The sequence below is a fragment of the Rhinatrema bivittatum genome, chromosome 2 (genome assembly GCF_901001135.1).
Source record: "Rhinatrema bivittatum chromosome 2, aRhiBiv1.1, whole genome shotgun sequence".
In the NCBI taxonomy this organism is placed as follows: domain Eukaryota; kingdom Metazoa; phylum Chordata; class Amphibia; order Gymnophiona; family Rhinatrematidae; genus Rhinatrema; species Rhinatrema bivittatum.
In genome coordinates this window covers 494,096,203-494,111,718 of record NC_042616.1, presented here as the reverse complement: position 1 = coordinate 494,111,718, position 15,516 = coordinate 494,096,203, and the positions used below count along the sequence as shown (strand labels likewise).

The window sequence follows — 15,516 nt, the reverse complement described above, 5'->3', positions numbered from 1 at the left end:
CTCGCAATGGAGGTGCGCCAGGGTAGCCATCGACTTCAGTAGTGCCAATACGAGTTGCCCTAGCAACACTTGACATGTTGCACGACACCAAGGATTGCCAGAGGTTTAAACCAGCTGAGTCCGTACACAGCATGGGCTACGTCTGGCTCTCCCCACTAATGAGTTCTAATTGTCAGCTGTTCCTTTTTCATTCCTGAACTGGTATAAAACTCAATTGATGCGAAAGTTAAATGAAGCTGGCAGTGTACTTTTTGTTGAAACGTTGAGGATCACTTTGAGTACTGGACAAGATACTTCACAGCAGCTGGCATCCTGCTGAAGGAGGGAGTGGCCCAAGGCGAGAATGAGAGCCCCTAATTCAGCCATTATTAATCAGTAAAAAAAAAAAATCCTGGATCTGAGGGGTATCGTTCCTATTAATAATCATGGCCTATGTATGTGTGTGAAATCCTTTTTTGATCTGTTTCTGTATAATTTAATGCCACCGTCTGCATAAAGTACATGTCTGTAGAGCCAGAGCATTCTTCATCAATCTTTCCACAACCACCCTGCAAGTCCTTTGGATTCTGTTTGTTTTTAAACTAAAATTTGCTCACATTATGCCATTGGTCCATGCCATTTGTAGTGTGAAATTCTCCTTTATGAAACATGCCCAGTGCTAAGTGTAAATTGTTTACATACCCTGTGTTATCATCTTGCCTCATCCTGCTCTCTTTTTTTTTTTTAAAATCAGACAGGTCATATTATTTGATAAAAGCACATGAGAAATAAATGCTATATAATACAATGCATTTTTAGAAATTTTTTATTATATTTTTATTTTACATTATTACATTTATATTTTCCAAAACCTTTTTTGGAAGGTGGAGAGATGTGTATCACCCACAAAAATATTTTCTGAATGTTTTTTTTTTGTTTCTATGTCTGCTGTAAAAAATACTCAAGATCCATATTCAGATACTATATGGCTCGGCAAGTTAGCCAGATACATTTATCCGGCTAATTTAGGCTATATATTCAGTGGTGCGGCTGTGCCACTGAATATATCCAACGATCCTAAAGTTAGCTGGAGAAGTTTATCTGGTTAACTTTAGGACATATCTACAGGAGAATCAGACTTACAGGCCGATACTGTAAGCTTTGCGGGAAAACGGGCACTCAGTGTTGAGCGCCTGCTTTCCTAACGTGTGCTCAGCCACCTCTTCTGGGCACGCGATCCTGTATTTAAATGAGGGGTCGCACTAAAAAGGAGGCGCTAGGGATAATAGCATGTTCCTAGCGCCTCCTTAGCAGCGGAAATCCAGGAGAGGTGGTTGTTAGCGGGTTCAGAAAACAGGCGCTCAATTTTACGAGCGTCCATTTTCCGAACCCGCTGAAAGTCACGGGCTAGGAAAATGGATGCTCATTAAGTTGAGCGTCTGTTTTTCCAACCTGCCCCGCCAGCACATTTTTATTTTTATATTTTATTTTATTTTTAACCTTTTTGGTTCCTCCAGCTTAATACCGCTAGGATACTAAGTCAGAGGATGTACAGAAAACCAGTATTTTCTGCTTTTCTGTACACTTTTCTGAGCATAAAATGCGCAGATCCGGTGCACATTTTTTTTTGGTATCTGGGATGAATTACTAATAGCCTCATCAACATGCATTTGCTTGTGATGAGCGCTATTAGTTTCGGGTGGGGGGGGGTTTGGACACGCGTTATGGATGCGTTAAACCCATTATTGTATAAAGGGTTGTGGGCGCTTGTCCAAAACGCGCGTTCAACAGCGTGTTAAACAGTGTGCTCAGCTGAGCGTATTTTATAGTATTGGCCTGCTAGCTGGATAACTCAGCTCCTCCCAGTTATGCTCCTGGAGTGTCCCTGATTTATCTGGCCAAATTTTAGCTGGATTTTTTGCTGAATAAGTGCCCAAATATTTATTTAGCTGGATAATGTCTGAATTATCTGGCTTACTGCTTCTAAATATGGACCTCCTCTTGTACACATAATAATATTCCATTAGTTTCTTCTGTTAACTCCAGTCTTTGTTTCTGAGTGAATCTTTGGCTGTGGCACGGAACTTGCTGCTGTTTGCTGCTTAATACATTGGAGTCTTAAGTGTTTATGTTCTGATTTCAGCTGAAAACAATGAAGTATGAGGATTACCAGAAAGTAGTAACCGATTTGGAAATCCATTACCAAGAGTTCCTGAAGAATAGTCAGGGTTCAGAGCTATTTGGCGACGAGGACAAACGGAAAATGCAGACTCAGTTCACTGATGCCCAGAAGCACTACCAGACCTTAGTGGTGCAACTCCCTGTATACCAGAGAAATCAAGGCAGTTCAACAACCAATCAGGAGACTTCACAAGTTGTTCAAAATGGAAGCCAAGGTCTGTTGTCACTTTTCTATAAAGATCTGTTCTAAAGGTTGTGGGGTTAAGTTTCAAAAGGATTTATGCACTTAAAACTTGGATTTTACACATGTAAATGCACTTTGGAAAGATAACTTTCCAGCAAATGCGCATGGCGGCAAATCCACGTGAATACGTCCATGTGTCATTTTACCATAGTATTTTATAACCCGTGCCTATGATATAGGCGCATTTTATAAAATATGTGTATTTTTAACCCTCAGCATACGCGTGTATGTAGGCTTTCACGCAAATGCATGAGTAATTCAGTGCATTGAAAGTGCGCACTTTTCCTACCTATTTTCAAAATATGTGCGCGTATATTTTATCCATGGAAGTAACGTAGGACTTACTTGTGTGTAATCAGGATTTCCCTGTGCATACACAGATCAGTCCAGATCCTGGGATTTGCTTCCTTTCCAGCAGACGGAGACAGAGAAAGATTTACTGACACTGCTACTTAACCATGTGTGCCGCCTGCAGTTCCTCAGTATTTCTCTGTCTCCAGCAGATGGTAGATGGTGCAAAACCTGCAGTTCTGCAGTCTGGCAATTTTTGGGTTTTGAGCCTTCCTCCTGGGGGTTTTTGGTTCCTGGTGGGTCCTTCCCTGACTTGCTGGGTGTTGGTTACCCTTTAGTACACTTGATCCTTACGCCCGTGGGGTATAAATCTGGTGGTCCAGATCCCTCCCTTTCACGAGGCTGCTCAGGTGTCGCATAGAGAGGCATCAGGGCAAAGTGGTGTTCATGGCTCTGGAGTGGCCACATCACCCACGGTTCACGGATCAAATCAACTTTGCAGTTAATGGCCCGATTCGCCTAGGTCACCTAGAGGGCCTGCATCCTCAGGGACCCATATTGTCAGACCATTCTGATCACTTTTGTCGAGTGGCATGGCTTTTGAGAGGCAGCGTTTGAGCCGTAAGGGTTATCCTGAGACAGTCGTTGCTAAGTTGTTACAGCCCAGGAGAAGATCTACTAATCTTTTATACGTTCGGGTATGGAAGGTTTTTGAGTCCTGGTGTTGCTCTAAAGTGGTTCAGCCTCTCAAATCTTCAGTCTCTGACATCTTGTCTTTTCTGCAAGAAGGTTTGCTCAAAGGGTTGTCTCTTAGCTTGCTTTAGGGTCCAGGTGACCGCACTGTGTTGTCTTTGAGGCAAAATAGAGGGCTCTACTTTATCGGCTCATCTAGATGTGGTTCGCTTCCTTTGGGGGACAAAGAACTTGCGCCCTCCAGTATGGAAGGTTTGTCCATCCTGGAATTTTAATCTGGTTCTCAGAGGTTTGTGTGAGGCTCCCTTTGAACCGCTTAGATGAGCTAATCTTAAGGACTTGACTCTTAAGGTTGTTTTTCTGGTGGCCTATGCTCAGCTAGGAGAATTTCTGAGTTGCAGGCTTTGTCTTCAGATTTAGGATTTGGAGGTGTCATTGCAGACAGTACCTTCTTTTTTTACCTAAGGTGAATTCTGTATTTCACGTGAATCAGACAGTGGAGCTTCCTGCTTTTCCTAAGATGGACCTTTCCGCCCCTCTCACAAGGAAGCTCAAGTTGTTTGTTGTCAGGAGAGTGCTATTGAGATATCTCAAGGTGACTAATGACTTCAGAAAATCAGATCATCTTTTTATTCGGTGGAGTGGGCTGAACAGAAGTTTGAAGGCATCTAAGGCACTATTGTGCGTTGGCTTAAGGAAGCTATTGGATCCACTTATATTACTAAGGGTTGGCCGGTTCCTGAGGGCTTGAATACTCATTCTACTCATTCTCAGGCAGCCTCGTGGGCAGAGGCGCAACTAGTTTCTCCATGGGAGATTTGCAGAGCAGTGACGTGGAAGTCACTACATACCTTTGCAAGGCACTATTGGCTGGATTTGGGGGACATGGGCTCCCCTTCTTTTGGCGAAAGTGTTCTGCAAGTGGGACTCTCCAAGTTCCACCCTGTGCAGGGAAAGGAAAATTGTTTTTTACCTGCTAATTTTCGTTCCTGTGGTACCACAGATCAGTCCAGAACTCATCCGATATGTAAAAGGGAGATTCATCTGCTCATTCTGTTTTTATAATATTGAATTCAGACTTGTTTAAAAAAAAAAAAAAAGAAGGAAAGAAACTTTTTTAAGGTTTTGAAAGTTCTGGAACGATTTTTTGATTGCCTTGTATTTTGCTTGGGTACAGTTAAATACTGAGGAACTGCAAGTGGCACATGTGGTTAAGTAACAGTGTCAGTAAAACATTCTCTGTCTCCGTCTGTTGGAAGGGAGGCAAAATCCAGCAGTCTGGACTGATCTGTGGTACTACAGGAACGAAAATTAGCAGGTAAGAACTAATTTTCCTTTACATGCATAAGTTGGCCATTTTTAAAACAAGCATGTGTCAAGGAAATTACCAGTTTTACCGATTACTCCACTAGTTTTTCCAGTCATTTTCCAGGTCATCAAGACCCTCCTGGTTCTTCAGTCTGAACTTCCCTCAGTTTATCCAGACTTCTTACCCAGTCAATAGTATACAATAAGCACATTTAATATCACTTATGCCATATACAGATCGATACTGTAACGTGCAGTTGAAGATTTCCCGTCGGTAACACGCTGTGGGCGCACAATTCGGACGCGTAAGGCGATCCAGCGATACAGTCTCCAGTTTCACGCGTCCTTAGCGCTTCTTAAAACAGACACATAACCCTTTCCGCACCCAGCATGTATATGATATGTAAATGAACAAATCAGCTGTTTAATGAAGGAATTAGCTATTCCCTTCCGATACTGTGACGCGTGCTCAGATTATCTCCTTAGTAACCCGCTATTTTGCCGCGGCCTTAACGTGTTAGTTTACTGCCTACCCTCTACTAGGTGTTAGTGTGGTGTTCGAACAGCTACATAGCGGAATGTACCATGGACCGCGCTCTCTCTCTCTCTCTCTCTCTCTATATCTCTCTCTCTATATATATATATATATATCTATATAGAGAGAGAGAGAGCGAGAGAGAGAGGTCCATGGTACATTCCGCTATGTAGCTATAGATCTATATATAGATCTATATATATATATATATATATAGATCTAGATAGATAGATAGATCTATATATATATAGATATCTATATAGATACAGCGTAAAGTGTAAAAAAACAAATATATGTATAAATACCTGTCACTTTCCGAGTCATCCAGGGGGGGGCGGCTGGGCGCGCGTTGGGTCCCGTTCATCCAGGCGGGGGGCGAGTGGGTGCACGTTGGGTCCCGTTCATCCAGGTGGCGGCGGGGGGCGAGTGGGCGCGCGTTGGTTTCAGGTGGCCAGCGGGCGGGTGGGCGCGCGTTGGGTCCCGTTCATCCAGGCGGCGGCGGCAGGGGGGGGCGAGTGGGCGCACGTTGGTTTCAGGCGGCCGGCGGGCAGGTGGGCGTCCGTTCATCCGGGCGGCGGGAGCCGGCGGGCGGGTGGGCGCGCGTTTGAACAAGGCGGTGGTGTGGGCCGGCAGGCGGGTGGGCGCATGTTGGATCCAGGCCGCGGGCGGGTGGGCGCGCATTCATCCAGGCGGAGGGAGCCGGCGGCGAAAGCGGCCGCCGGCAGTGAATGAATGCGCGCCTGTGCAACCCGTGCGATTTCGGCGCTCAAGGCGTGACGTCACGACGCCCGACGTCACGGCATGTGACTGCCTTGAGCGCCGAAATCGCACGGGTCGCATAGGCGCGCATTCATTCGCTGCCGGCCCCCCGCCGGCAGCGAGTGAATGCGTGCCTGTGCGACCCGTGCAATTTCGGGTCGCACAGGCGTGCATTCATTCGCTGCCGGCGGGGGCTGCCGGAGGCCACTTTCGCCGCCGGCTCCCTCCGCCTGGATGAATGCACGCCCACCCGCCCGCGGCCTGGATCCAACACGCGCCCACCCGCCCGCCGGCCCACACCACCGCCTTGTTCGAACGCGCGCCCGACCACACGCCTGGGGGATTTGGAAAGTGACAGGTATTTATACATATTTTTGGTTTTTTACACTTCCTGGTGCCTGTCATTTCAATTGCCAGTTGAAATGACATTTGAAATGACAGGTACCAGCGCACCCAGGTTACTGTATAGGAGCTGTATTAAGCGCCTATACAGTAAAATGGGTTGCGTGGGCCTAACCCTTCGCCTAACGCTTCACAGACACGGCATGCATTTGCATGCAATTAGAAGAGAGTATCGAGCGCTAGGTGAAGAGAACTGTGCGTGCGGGGAACGAGGGTGCGCCTGGCAATGCCGCACTCTTTCTACCGCGGCCTTAGAGTATCGACCTGTCATCAAGACCCTCTTGGTTCTTCAGTCTGAACTCCCCTCAGTTTATCCAGACTTCTTACCCAGTCAATAGTATACAATAAGCACATTTAATATCACTTATGCCATATAGTTAGCAGGTTTAAAAAAATACACGTGGAAGTTAGCATATGTTCACTCGTGTCTTTTAAAATAGCAACTTACACATTTGTAGGCCCTGCCCTGGAACACCACTAGATTACCTCTTTTTTAAAGACGTATATGTGCGCACAAAAGTGAATGTGTACCCATTTTCTACTTTCGTAAAATTCAGAATACATGAGCATATCTACATGCATATGTGCTAATTTTTACACGCATATATTTCCTAGCGTGTAGCCAGGACCAGTGGATTATGTGCTCTTCTGCTAGCAGATGGGAGACGGAGTCAGATTTCAAAGCTGACGTCACCCTAGATATACCCCGGCAGTGACCTCAGCTTTTCAGTATCTCTCCGTCTCCTAGTAGATGCGGACACTATCCCACACACTAGCACAGTGTTAGGAAATTACAGCAAGAAGACAAAATTTTACCTTAAGACGAGCCCCGCTCTCCTGCGGTGATACCTAAGGGTCCCTCCCCCAGATGAGAATTCCTGAGGTGATTTCAGTATCCCTCAGAGGTGTGCCTTGGTCCGGTAACCCAGCGTAGGCTTAACCCCTAGAGAGGCTGAAAGGCAGCGGGTGCACATCCGAGCGTGGCGGTGAAGGTTAAGCCCTCTACCCCCGCAGCTGGAGACCATTCTGGCATGTGATCAGTAAGCGCCGAGACCAGGTAAGAAAAAAAAACTTTATACTAACGTCTCCGGGGCTCGGAGCGCCGTCCTGATTCCGAATTTCACCTGGCAAGGTAAAAATTGAAAATTAACCTGTATGTGCATAAGTGGGCTTTTGAAAATAGCTACGATATATGCCATTGACTTGTCAATAGTTTTTACACATGTAAGTGCTCTTTAAGCGCGTAAGTGGAGTTTTGATAATTGCTATATGTTGTTTTTACATGCATAAATCCTTTTGAAAATTCACCCCTTTATGTGCGTATCTGTCTACCTAATGCTGTTGAACTGAGGCTACTAAAATATTGCTTATCCTCCATGCTCAGGAGAAAGAGGAGAGAGGCAGCCATGTATAAGCCAGCAGCTTATGCATTGTGTCTACTTCTGCATAGGGCCATAATGAAAAACAAAAAAGGGGGGAAAAAAAAAAAAGCAGTGGAGAGCAGCAGCTGCTTGTTCAACAGACACCCCTAAACACTTCCTCAAAAATAAATATATGGCTGACTTCTTGCAGTTACAGTTGTGCTCATACGTTTACACACCCCTGGCAGAATTCGTAATATGGGTAGCATTTGAAGAAAACATAAGTAATCAGACAAAACACGACTTGTTATTTTTAATGCGTTTCAAATTAAACTATTATGCATCACAGAATAGTACAATCATTAAAAAAAAAAAATTGTTAAGGACCTGATCACTGCGGCTTTTCTCCCTTTTCATGTCTTGGGGTGGAAACAGTGAAAAACTATACCACGGGATTTGTTCCACTTTTTTTTTTGACTACAGGAAAAATGGTTTAAGTCCTTAATCCCTTAATGTTCCAAGGACAGTTGTGGCTCTCGCTCAGGCTATGGATATTATCTGGACCTAGAGCAATGGGAAGTTGTTCTGTAGTAACCTCGGGGGTAAACTGGGGGCCTAACTGCACTCAACAAACATTCAGCTACTGGTCTGCACCGCTACAATGAACAGTGCGCACTTTAGAGATTGCTCCTAGGCGCACCGCTCCGCCTTTAATTCACAAGGCTGAACCTGTGGTACTCGTGGAGCTGCGAGTGACTGGTTTGTTTGAATGTATTCAGGTGTAGGCAAAGTGGAAGTCACTCATCTGGGCTCATCGAAAGGTAGAGAAATTGACCGGAGCAGAGAAATAGAAAAGGAGCGGGAGAAGGAGACGTGGCTGCTGCTAGAACTTCAGAAGATCCGCCGCCGGCTGGAGGAGAGCGAGCTCCGAATGGTGCAGAGCAACAGCTTCATCCTGGATCAGGAGGCCTACAAAGACTTTGCGACCAGAATGAGTGACCTGGAGGTGAGAGTCGCAGCTCTGTTTTCACACAGAGTTCAGTCTCAGTGCTGCTTCCAATTTTTTTTGAGGGGCTTTTGTGTATGTGGATAGGTCTAGTTGCTGGGTGGCAGTTAAAAGAGATCCAAAATCCCTAAAGTGGCAGTGCAATCCCTAAAGTGGCAGTGGCACCCGACTTCAGTCCCTGAATCTGGCTTCTGCTCCATGGGAAGAAGGCTGGAAACGGGAATATAAAAAAACCAAAATTAAAACAGGTAGCTTTCAAAGAAGGCTGAACGTGCCATAGTCCCAGTAGTGGCCATCCTGATTGAGCTGGAAGTCCAAAGGAGGAGGACACTGCCAGGCTCTCCTTCCCTCAAAAAAAGTAGCAAATCATTAAATTTGGCCCTTGTTCTATTGTCATAACATTTTCATCCACCTTCAAAATTAAAAAAACAAAACAAAACCATAAATCAGAGGAAGGGAAATGTGTGATTAAATGGTTGCACCAATCTGATTGTGTAAGATTTTGAGCAAGGGTTAATGCTACCCCTTCTTCTCTCCTTCCCCTGGTCTCTTAGAGCATCACTGAAAATTTATAGGCACATAAGATAGGGGCACTTGACAGCAGCAGGCCTGAGAACTTGGCAGGTAGAACCTGGATTTTCCAGATTCGTCAGCATAAGTTTGGATCTCTAACAATTCACGTGCCGTGTGTAGTTGGCATGCTGTCCCGAGCACAGAGGATGCCTGTTTCCTTCACTCTTCTCTTTTTCTCCTCCTCTCTCCTCCTGCCGCTCGTGTGGCAGAGGTGCAGGCCAAAAGGCTCCTTTCCCTTTCCTGAAGCCGCTTGTCATGCAGTGTAATTTTGTAGGGAAATTAAGGCGTGGTGGTATAACTCGTTGCAGTTATTTCATGGGGAAAATTCCTTGCTCTGTCTTTGTTGAATGTTATTCTAAATGTTGTTTTATTTTATTGAATGGTTTTAGGATATGTCGTTAAAAACTGTCCATTGTAAACCGACATGAAGTGTATACAATATGTTTCGGTATATAATGTCCCAGTTCTTTCAGTTCCTGCTCGATCAGAACCAACTGCCAGATGTGTGCTGCCCTCTCCTCCTATAAAAAAAAAAAAAAGGAAAAGTGGAGGTCAATATTCAAAGCCATTTAGACAGATAACAGCATTTTATGCCGATAACTTCGGCTTCCAGTGTGGCTGTCATTAGCTACGCTGGAAGTGGCCAGGATCACGTCTTTCTGCGATCCCGAGCCTACACTTAATTCAAGCCACCAATTAAGGTACTGGGGGGGGGGGGGGTGGCGGTGAGTGAGAGGAGGGGGATGCTGGGTTAGCGAGGAGTCAGTATTTTTTAAAGTATTTACCGGAGTTCGGGAGGTAGGGTTGGAAGGCCGGTGCCAATAAAGGCTGTTTTTAAAAAATTCTGAAGAGTTTCGGGGCGGCTCTTGGCCAGCCCCGGGTTGTGATTTATTTTTAGTGGTGGGGTGGGAATCGACTGGGAGGCCCAGAAAGAATTTTTTTGTTTTTAACAGGATCATCACTTAGCCAGATATATTTTGAAGATACAAGGGATATTCACTGGGACATTTATCCTACTAAATATCCAGGTCAAGTTATTGAAAAGAAAGCATCTGGCTAATTCTAGCTGCATAACTTGTCCACTAACCGGCTTAGTGAATATTGAGCTCATGGTGAAATCCTGAAGAATGATAATAGGCACAATAGATCATTTGGAATATGCTTTTGTGGATATGGAACAACTAAATTATTTTCTTTGCAGCTAATTCACAAAGACAAAACTCCTCTTCTGGTGCAATTAATTCTTGCGTGTCTCTAAGTCATAGCATTAATGGTTGAAAGGCTTTGCAATGATCAGAATCAATGTGTGCCTAGAACGGCCCCAACGAAGGGGCAGATGCGTTTTTTCGGTATTAAAAGCTTTGCTACCATATCATTACACCATGTCACTGTTGCTTTTAATAGGGTGTGAGGGGAGACATGCAAGGAATCTCCACAGAGCTGAACAGGATCAAAGAAATGTTGGTGAACTTGGGAGGCTCTGACAAGACATCTTATCTGCAGTCCGAGCTCAATGTACTGCTCCAGAAAATGTCAAACATCAGTGGTTTTTCTACGGCCTATTTAAACAGGTATATCAAAAGGATTCCGCCACCATGGTCAGGTGCTTTTCCCTGTAAGGTGGACTGGAGTTGGGGGATTGCCCATGTTCCCCAGGTGAAAGCCAGCCCATGCTATTGAACCATTACGAGAGTTGGGTGAAAACGTGGCTCTTCTCTCATCTGTTCCAGCTGGGAGCCACTTCAGATGCATGCGGCGTCTTGAGGTCAGAATAGGATTCCTCAGCACGCACCAAAAATATTATGAGGGCCATTTCAATGACAACTCGTGTAACTTATCTGTTTCAAAGACTGAATAAGTTACGCCTGCTTTCAAAGCAAACTGATGCGCGTGGGTTCACTCTGAAAATGATCTGAAATTCAACCCATACAAAGTTGCACTTGCTCCCTGCAAAGCGTAACTCATGGGCATTAATTTAGGAACAGACTTCTTAAAATCAAAAGTATGCGCGTAAATCCTGGCTCTGGCCCCATAAAAGTCTGTGTGTCTTTTCCGAAAGAGTTGCATCAATGTGACTTGATGAAGAGCTTCAGAAAATCCCTCAAAACATTTTTGTTCAAATTGGCTTATTTTTAAGTTTATTATTTTTATGTGTTAAATTTTATCTTGTGATTTTAGTTTGTCTCATCTATATTCTGTATGCCTTATTTGTAGTTCTTTTACCTATCTATGTATTTTATTATGATTTATCATTATTTTATGCTTGTACTCTTGTATATCACCTAGGCCTATTTTAATGTTAGGCGATTCATAAATTTCAATAAATGTAAATGGGTTACACACAGACTTTTTGGGCAAAACCCCAGACAGTTTTATAATGAGCCTTTTACACACTTAAACTTGTGTTTGCTCATAAATGGTTTTAGAAATTACTCCCGCTCCCCCCCCCCCCCCAACCCCGACGGCCATTTTCAAAAATGCAGGCAGGTACGGAATCTGCGTTACTTTTATGCATGGATTTTGCGTCAGTTCTCAAAGGGAAAGTACATATGTTCTTTCGCTGTTTAAAATTGCCCAGGAGAACACACGTTTGAAGTTCCCCTGGAGAAAAATGGTAAATGTCACCTCAGACGGATCAGCAAATTTAACTGGTAAAATGTTAAGACTTCTCAAAAGGATAGAGGACAAAGTAAAAGAAGAGGACCCAACACAGCAACTAATATTTCTATACATCAGGAGGCATTATTCAGTAAAGTCCTGAACAAGAAGCATGTTGTTCACACAGTAGTGCATGTAGTGCACTACATTAGGTCAAAGGGACTCACTTATCAGTTCACCCCCCTTCTTGATGACTCAGTTGCTGAACACCAGGATTTGCTTTACCATAGCAGTGTCCGCTGGCTAATCCTAGGAAAAGTGCTGCTGCACTGCTGGTCCCTGGGACTTGATGACTGAGACTGGCAGAGTCCTGGGCGAGAGCTGTGGAAACAAAGAAGAAGACATAAGTACCAATGCCAAGAAGTACACATGTGCTGTTTGGCATCAAATACGCACTTTGCATCTCAATCAATGTGAGCATCTTATGCCAAAGGATGTGGACAACTGTAGCAGCCTTTCCATTTACAGGTGAGGTGAACTTACCAGCTCTGGCTCATTTTTTCTCCAGGGGAACTTCAAACGTTGAAGACAGCTAGAGACTGCATCATACAAATCAACTCCTTTTGTTGTACCTTTCATCGATTCAAATGATAGAAATTATTCAGTAGTTTCAAATTTGTAGTTAATTCCTGTAACTGCGTATGTAATACCACCCCCAACCCACCCTGAGTTGAATGTGCCCTTCTACAGTGCTAGATATATATATATAGAATCCTATTCTATTACAATGCGTGCTCTCTCTCCCTCATGTGATAAGGGCTTTGGTTGTGCAATAAAAACAGTTTTCCCCTCTACCGCAAAAAAAGGTATACCGTATTTTTCGCTCCATAAGACGCACTTTTTTTCCCCCAAAGGTGGGGGGAAAATGTATGTGCGTCTTATGCAGCGAATATAAAAAAAAAACCAAACAAAAATCTAACAAACACCCCCCCCCCCCGACTCCCCCAAGACCTGCCGACTTAATTTCCTACAAACCCCCCCCCAAGACCTGACAAATTAATTTCCTGCAACCCCCCACCCTCCTGACCCCCCCAAGACCTGCCAAACGTCCCTGGTGGTCCAGCGGGGGTCCGGGAATGATCTCCTGGGCGTGGGCCATCGGCTGCCAGTAAACAAAATGGCGCCGACGGCCCTATGCCCTCACTATGTCACTGAGACCGACCGCTGCTATTGGTCGGTCTCAGTGACATAGTGAGGGCATAGGGCCGTCGGCGCCATTTTGTTTACTGGCAGCCGACGGCCCTATGCCCTCACTATGTCACTGAGACCGATCGCTGCTATTGGTCGGTCTCAGTGACATAGTGAGGGCATAGGGCCGTCAGCTGCCAGTAAACAAAATGGCGCCGACGGCCCTATGCCCTCACTATGTCACTGAGACCGATCGCTGCTATTGGTCGGTCTCAGTGACATAGTGAGGGCATAGGGCCGTCGGCGCCATTTTGTTTACTGGCAGCCGACGGCTCACGCCCAGGAGATCGTTCCCGGACCGCTCCTGGACCCCCGCTGGACCACCAGGGACGTTTGGCAGGTCTTGGGGGGGTCAGGAGGGTGGGGGGTTGCAGGAAATTAATTCGGCAGGTCTTGGGGGGGTCAGGAGGGTGGGGGGTTGCAGGAAATTAATTCGGCAGGTCTTGGGGGGGTCAGGGGGGTGGAGGTTGTTAATTTAAAGGGTTGGGATGGGGGGGTTTGGGGGTTCCCACAGAAAGAAAAATATTCTGATCTGGGGAGTGGACCGAAATGGCCCTCCCCAGACCCGAAAACAAAATGGGGAGAAAAAAAAACCTATGCACTCCCCTAATTTGCTCCATAAGACGCCCAGACGCAGAACCGGTTTAGCACAATTTTTTTTTTTTTTAAATTTTCCCCCTCTGAATCCTAGGTGCGTCTTATGGTCAGGTGCGTCTTATGGAGCGAAAAATACGGTAGTTATTTCTGATGTTAAATCCAGCGTTTCTGTGCATTAATCTACCACATTCCATGGTAGAAGACCCTAATTTGCATTAACTTTCCCACCTGCATAACAAATTTAAAATTTGCATGCTAACTTGTACTGCGATATTTATCACGTGCATTAGACCCATTTAACATGCATTTGAGCCCTAATTCATTTTGATGAAAGATAGCCCGTTATACTCAATAGTGTGGCTGCACTATTGAATATAACTCCAAAATTAGCCAGATAAGTTTACCTGGCTAACTTTGCTATGCAGACTGTTTCTGAATATAGACCTCATAAGGGGTCTGATTTTAAAAAGCATTTACATGCGTAAAACTGGGTTTTACGCATGTAAATGCACTTTACTCGAGTAAGTGGGCTTTTGAAAATTGCTACAATATATGCCATTGAATCGTCCATAGGATTTATTCACATAAGTGCACTTTACGTGAGTAAATGGCTTTTGAAAATTGCTACAATAGTAGTTACATTTATGCACGTAACTCCTTTGAAAATTACCCCCAAAGTGTCTACATGGATATATAGATATGTATGGATGTGTGTGATATAGGCAGAGAGAGAGAACAGAACACCTTATAACAGCTTAATAATAAACTAATAAAACTTGATAAGAAACTGAAGAATTTTTCCCAAATCAATTACTGTACAATATAATTTTAATGCAACTGCGATGTATGTATTTTAATTGTTGTTTTGTTATAGTATTATGAATGTATTCTTGTAAACCGCCTAGACGGACAGACACATGTCTTATTGTGCGGTATATAAAAACTTTTAAATAAATAAATATTGGTTAGAGGATTCAAACTGTAGTACCATAAAACGTCTTTCTGACGAGCAAATTGAGCAGCACCAGAGGGCTTCTCATTCTTCCTGTTTTGTTGTCATGATGGTTGGCACGGGTTGAAATTGGGCTTGTTTTCTGCAGGTTAAAGGCGCTCAGGGTGCTGCTGCAGAGTATTCTCCAGGCAGAAGACTTGATCAAAGTGTACGAAGCCAGACTCACGGAAGAAGAAACCATTTCACTGGACCCAGATAAGGTGGAAGCCTACCGAGTCACTCTAAAGGTAAGGAGTCCTTCCCACCACCACCCCGAATTTATGGAATTTGAATATCATCCAGATGCGCTTATAGGCAAACCAGCAGAAAGCAGATGAACTTTTCTGATGAACTCTTCATAACACTTTCCTCTTCTATGCTCGATTCGTATGCAAAACTGTAAAAAGGTGAAAGATCCACATACGTTAGTCCCTGCTGTCAGTCCGTGTTCTCTGTAACCATGCTCCTGATCTATCAAAACATTAACGGGAAATGCCAGATCCTAAAGGTTATTTATTAGGTTGTAGATCTCACTATTTTTGTATGTTAAAATAAAGCTTTAAAAATCATTTTTATAAATGTCCATGGGCCATATGTACTTAGTATTTTATTTTATTTATTTATTAAAAAGAATTTGTAACCCGCGCCTTCCAGTAGTTCAGGTTGGCGAACAAAAAACCTCATATAGAATAAAATGGGAAAAAACCTTCAGTACATACAAACTCTTTTCCTAGCTTGTAGCCAGATGGA

At 44.3% G+C, this 15,516-nt stretch overlaps 1 protein-coding gene and 1 long non-coding RNA gene across 6 annotated transcripts in view; one reads left to right on the top strand and one right to left on the bottom strand.

The window, feature by feature from the left end:
- DSP (desmoplakin) overlaps positions 1 to 15,516 on the top strand; it is a 169,984-nt gene that overhangs the window by 93,911 nt on the left and 60,557 nt on the right. For all 4 annotated transcript variants that reach the window (XM_029590612.1, XM_029590610.1, XM_029590613.1 and 1 more), the window contains exons 14-17: positions 2,123 to 2,375; positions 8,533 to 8,759; positions 10,737 to 10,903; positions 14,876 to 15,014. In XM_029590612.1, the coding sequence (XP_029446472.1) occupies positions 2,123 to 2,375; positions 8,533 to 8,759; positions 10,737 to 10,903; positions 14,876 to 15,014 (786 nt within the window). The remainder of the gene's footprint in view (positions 1 to 2,122; positions 2,376 to 8,532; positions 8,760 to 10,736; positions 10,904 to 14,875; positions 15,015 to 15,516) is intronic.
- Positions 8,052 to 15,516, bottom strand: part of LOC115085058 — an 82,236-nt gene continuing 74,771 nt past the window's right edge. For both annotated transcript variants that reach the window (XR_003854704.1, XR_003854703.1), the window contains 4 exons: positions 14,764 to 15,163; positions 12,474 to 12,562; positions 12,158 to 12,311; positions 8,052 to 9,853 (listed from right to left, as the gene is read on the bottom strand). This is a non-coding gene — a long non-coding RNA (uncharacterized LOC115085058). The remainder of the gene's footprint in view (positions 9,854 to 12,157; positions 12,312 to 12,473; positions 12,563 to 14,763; positions 15,164 to 15,516) is intronic.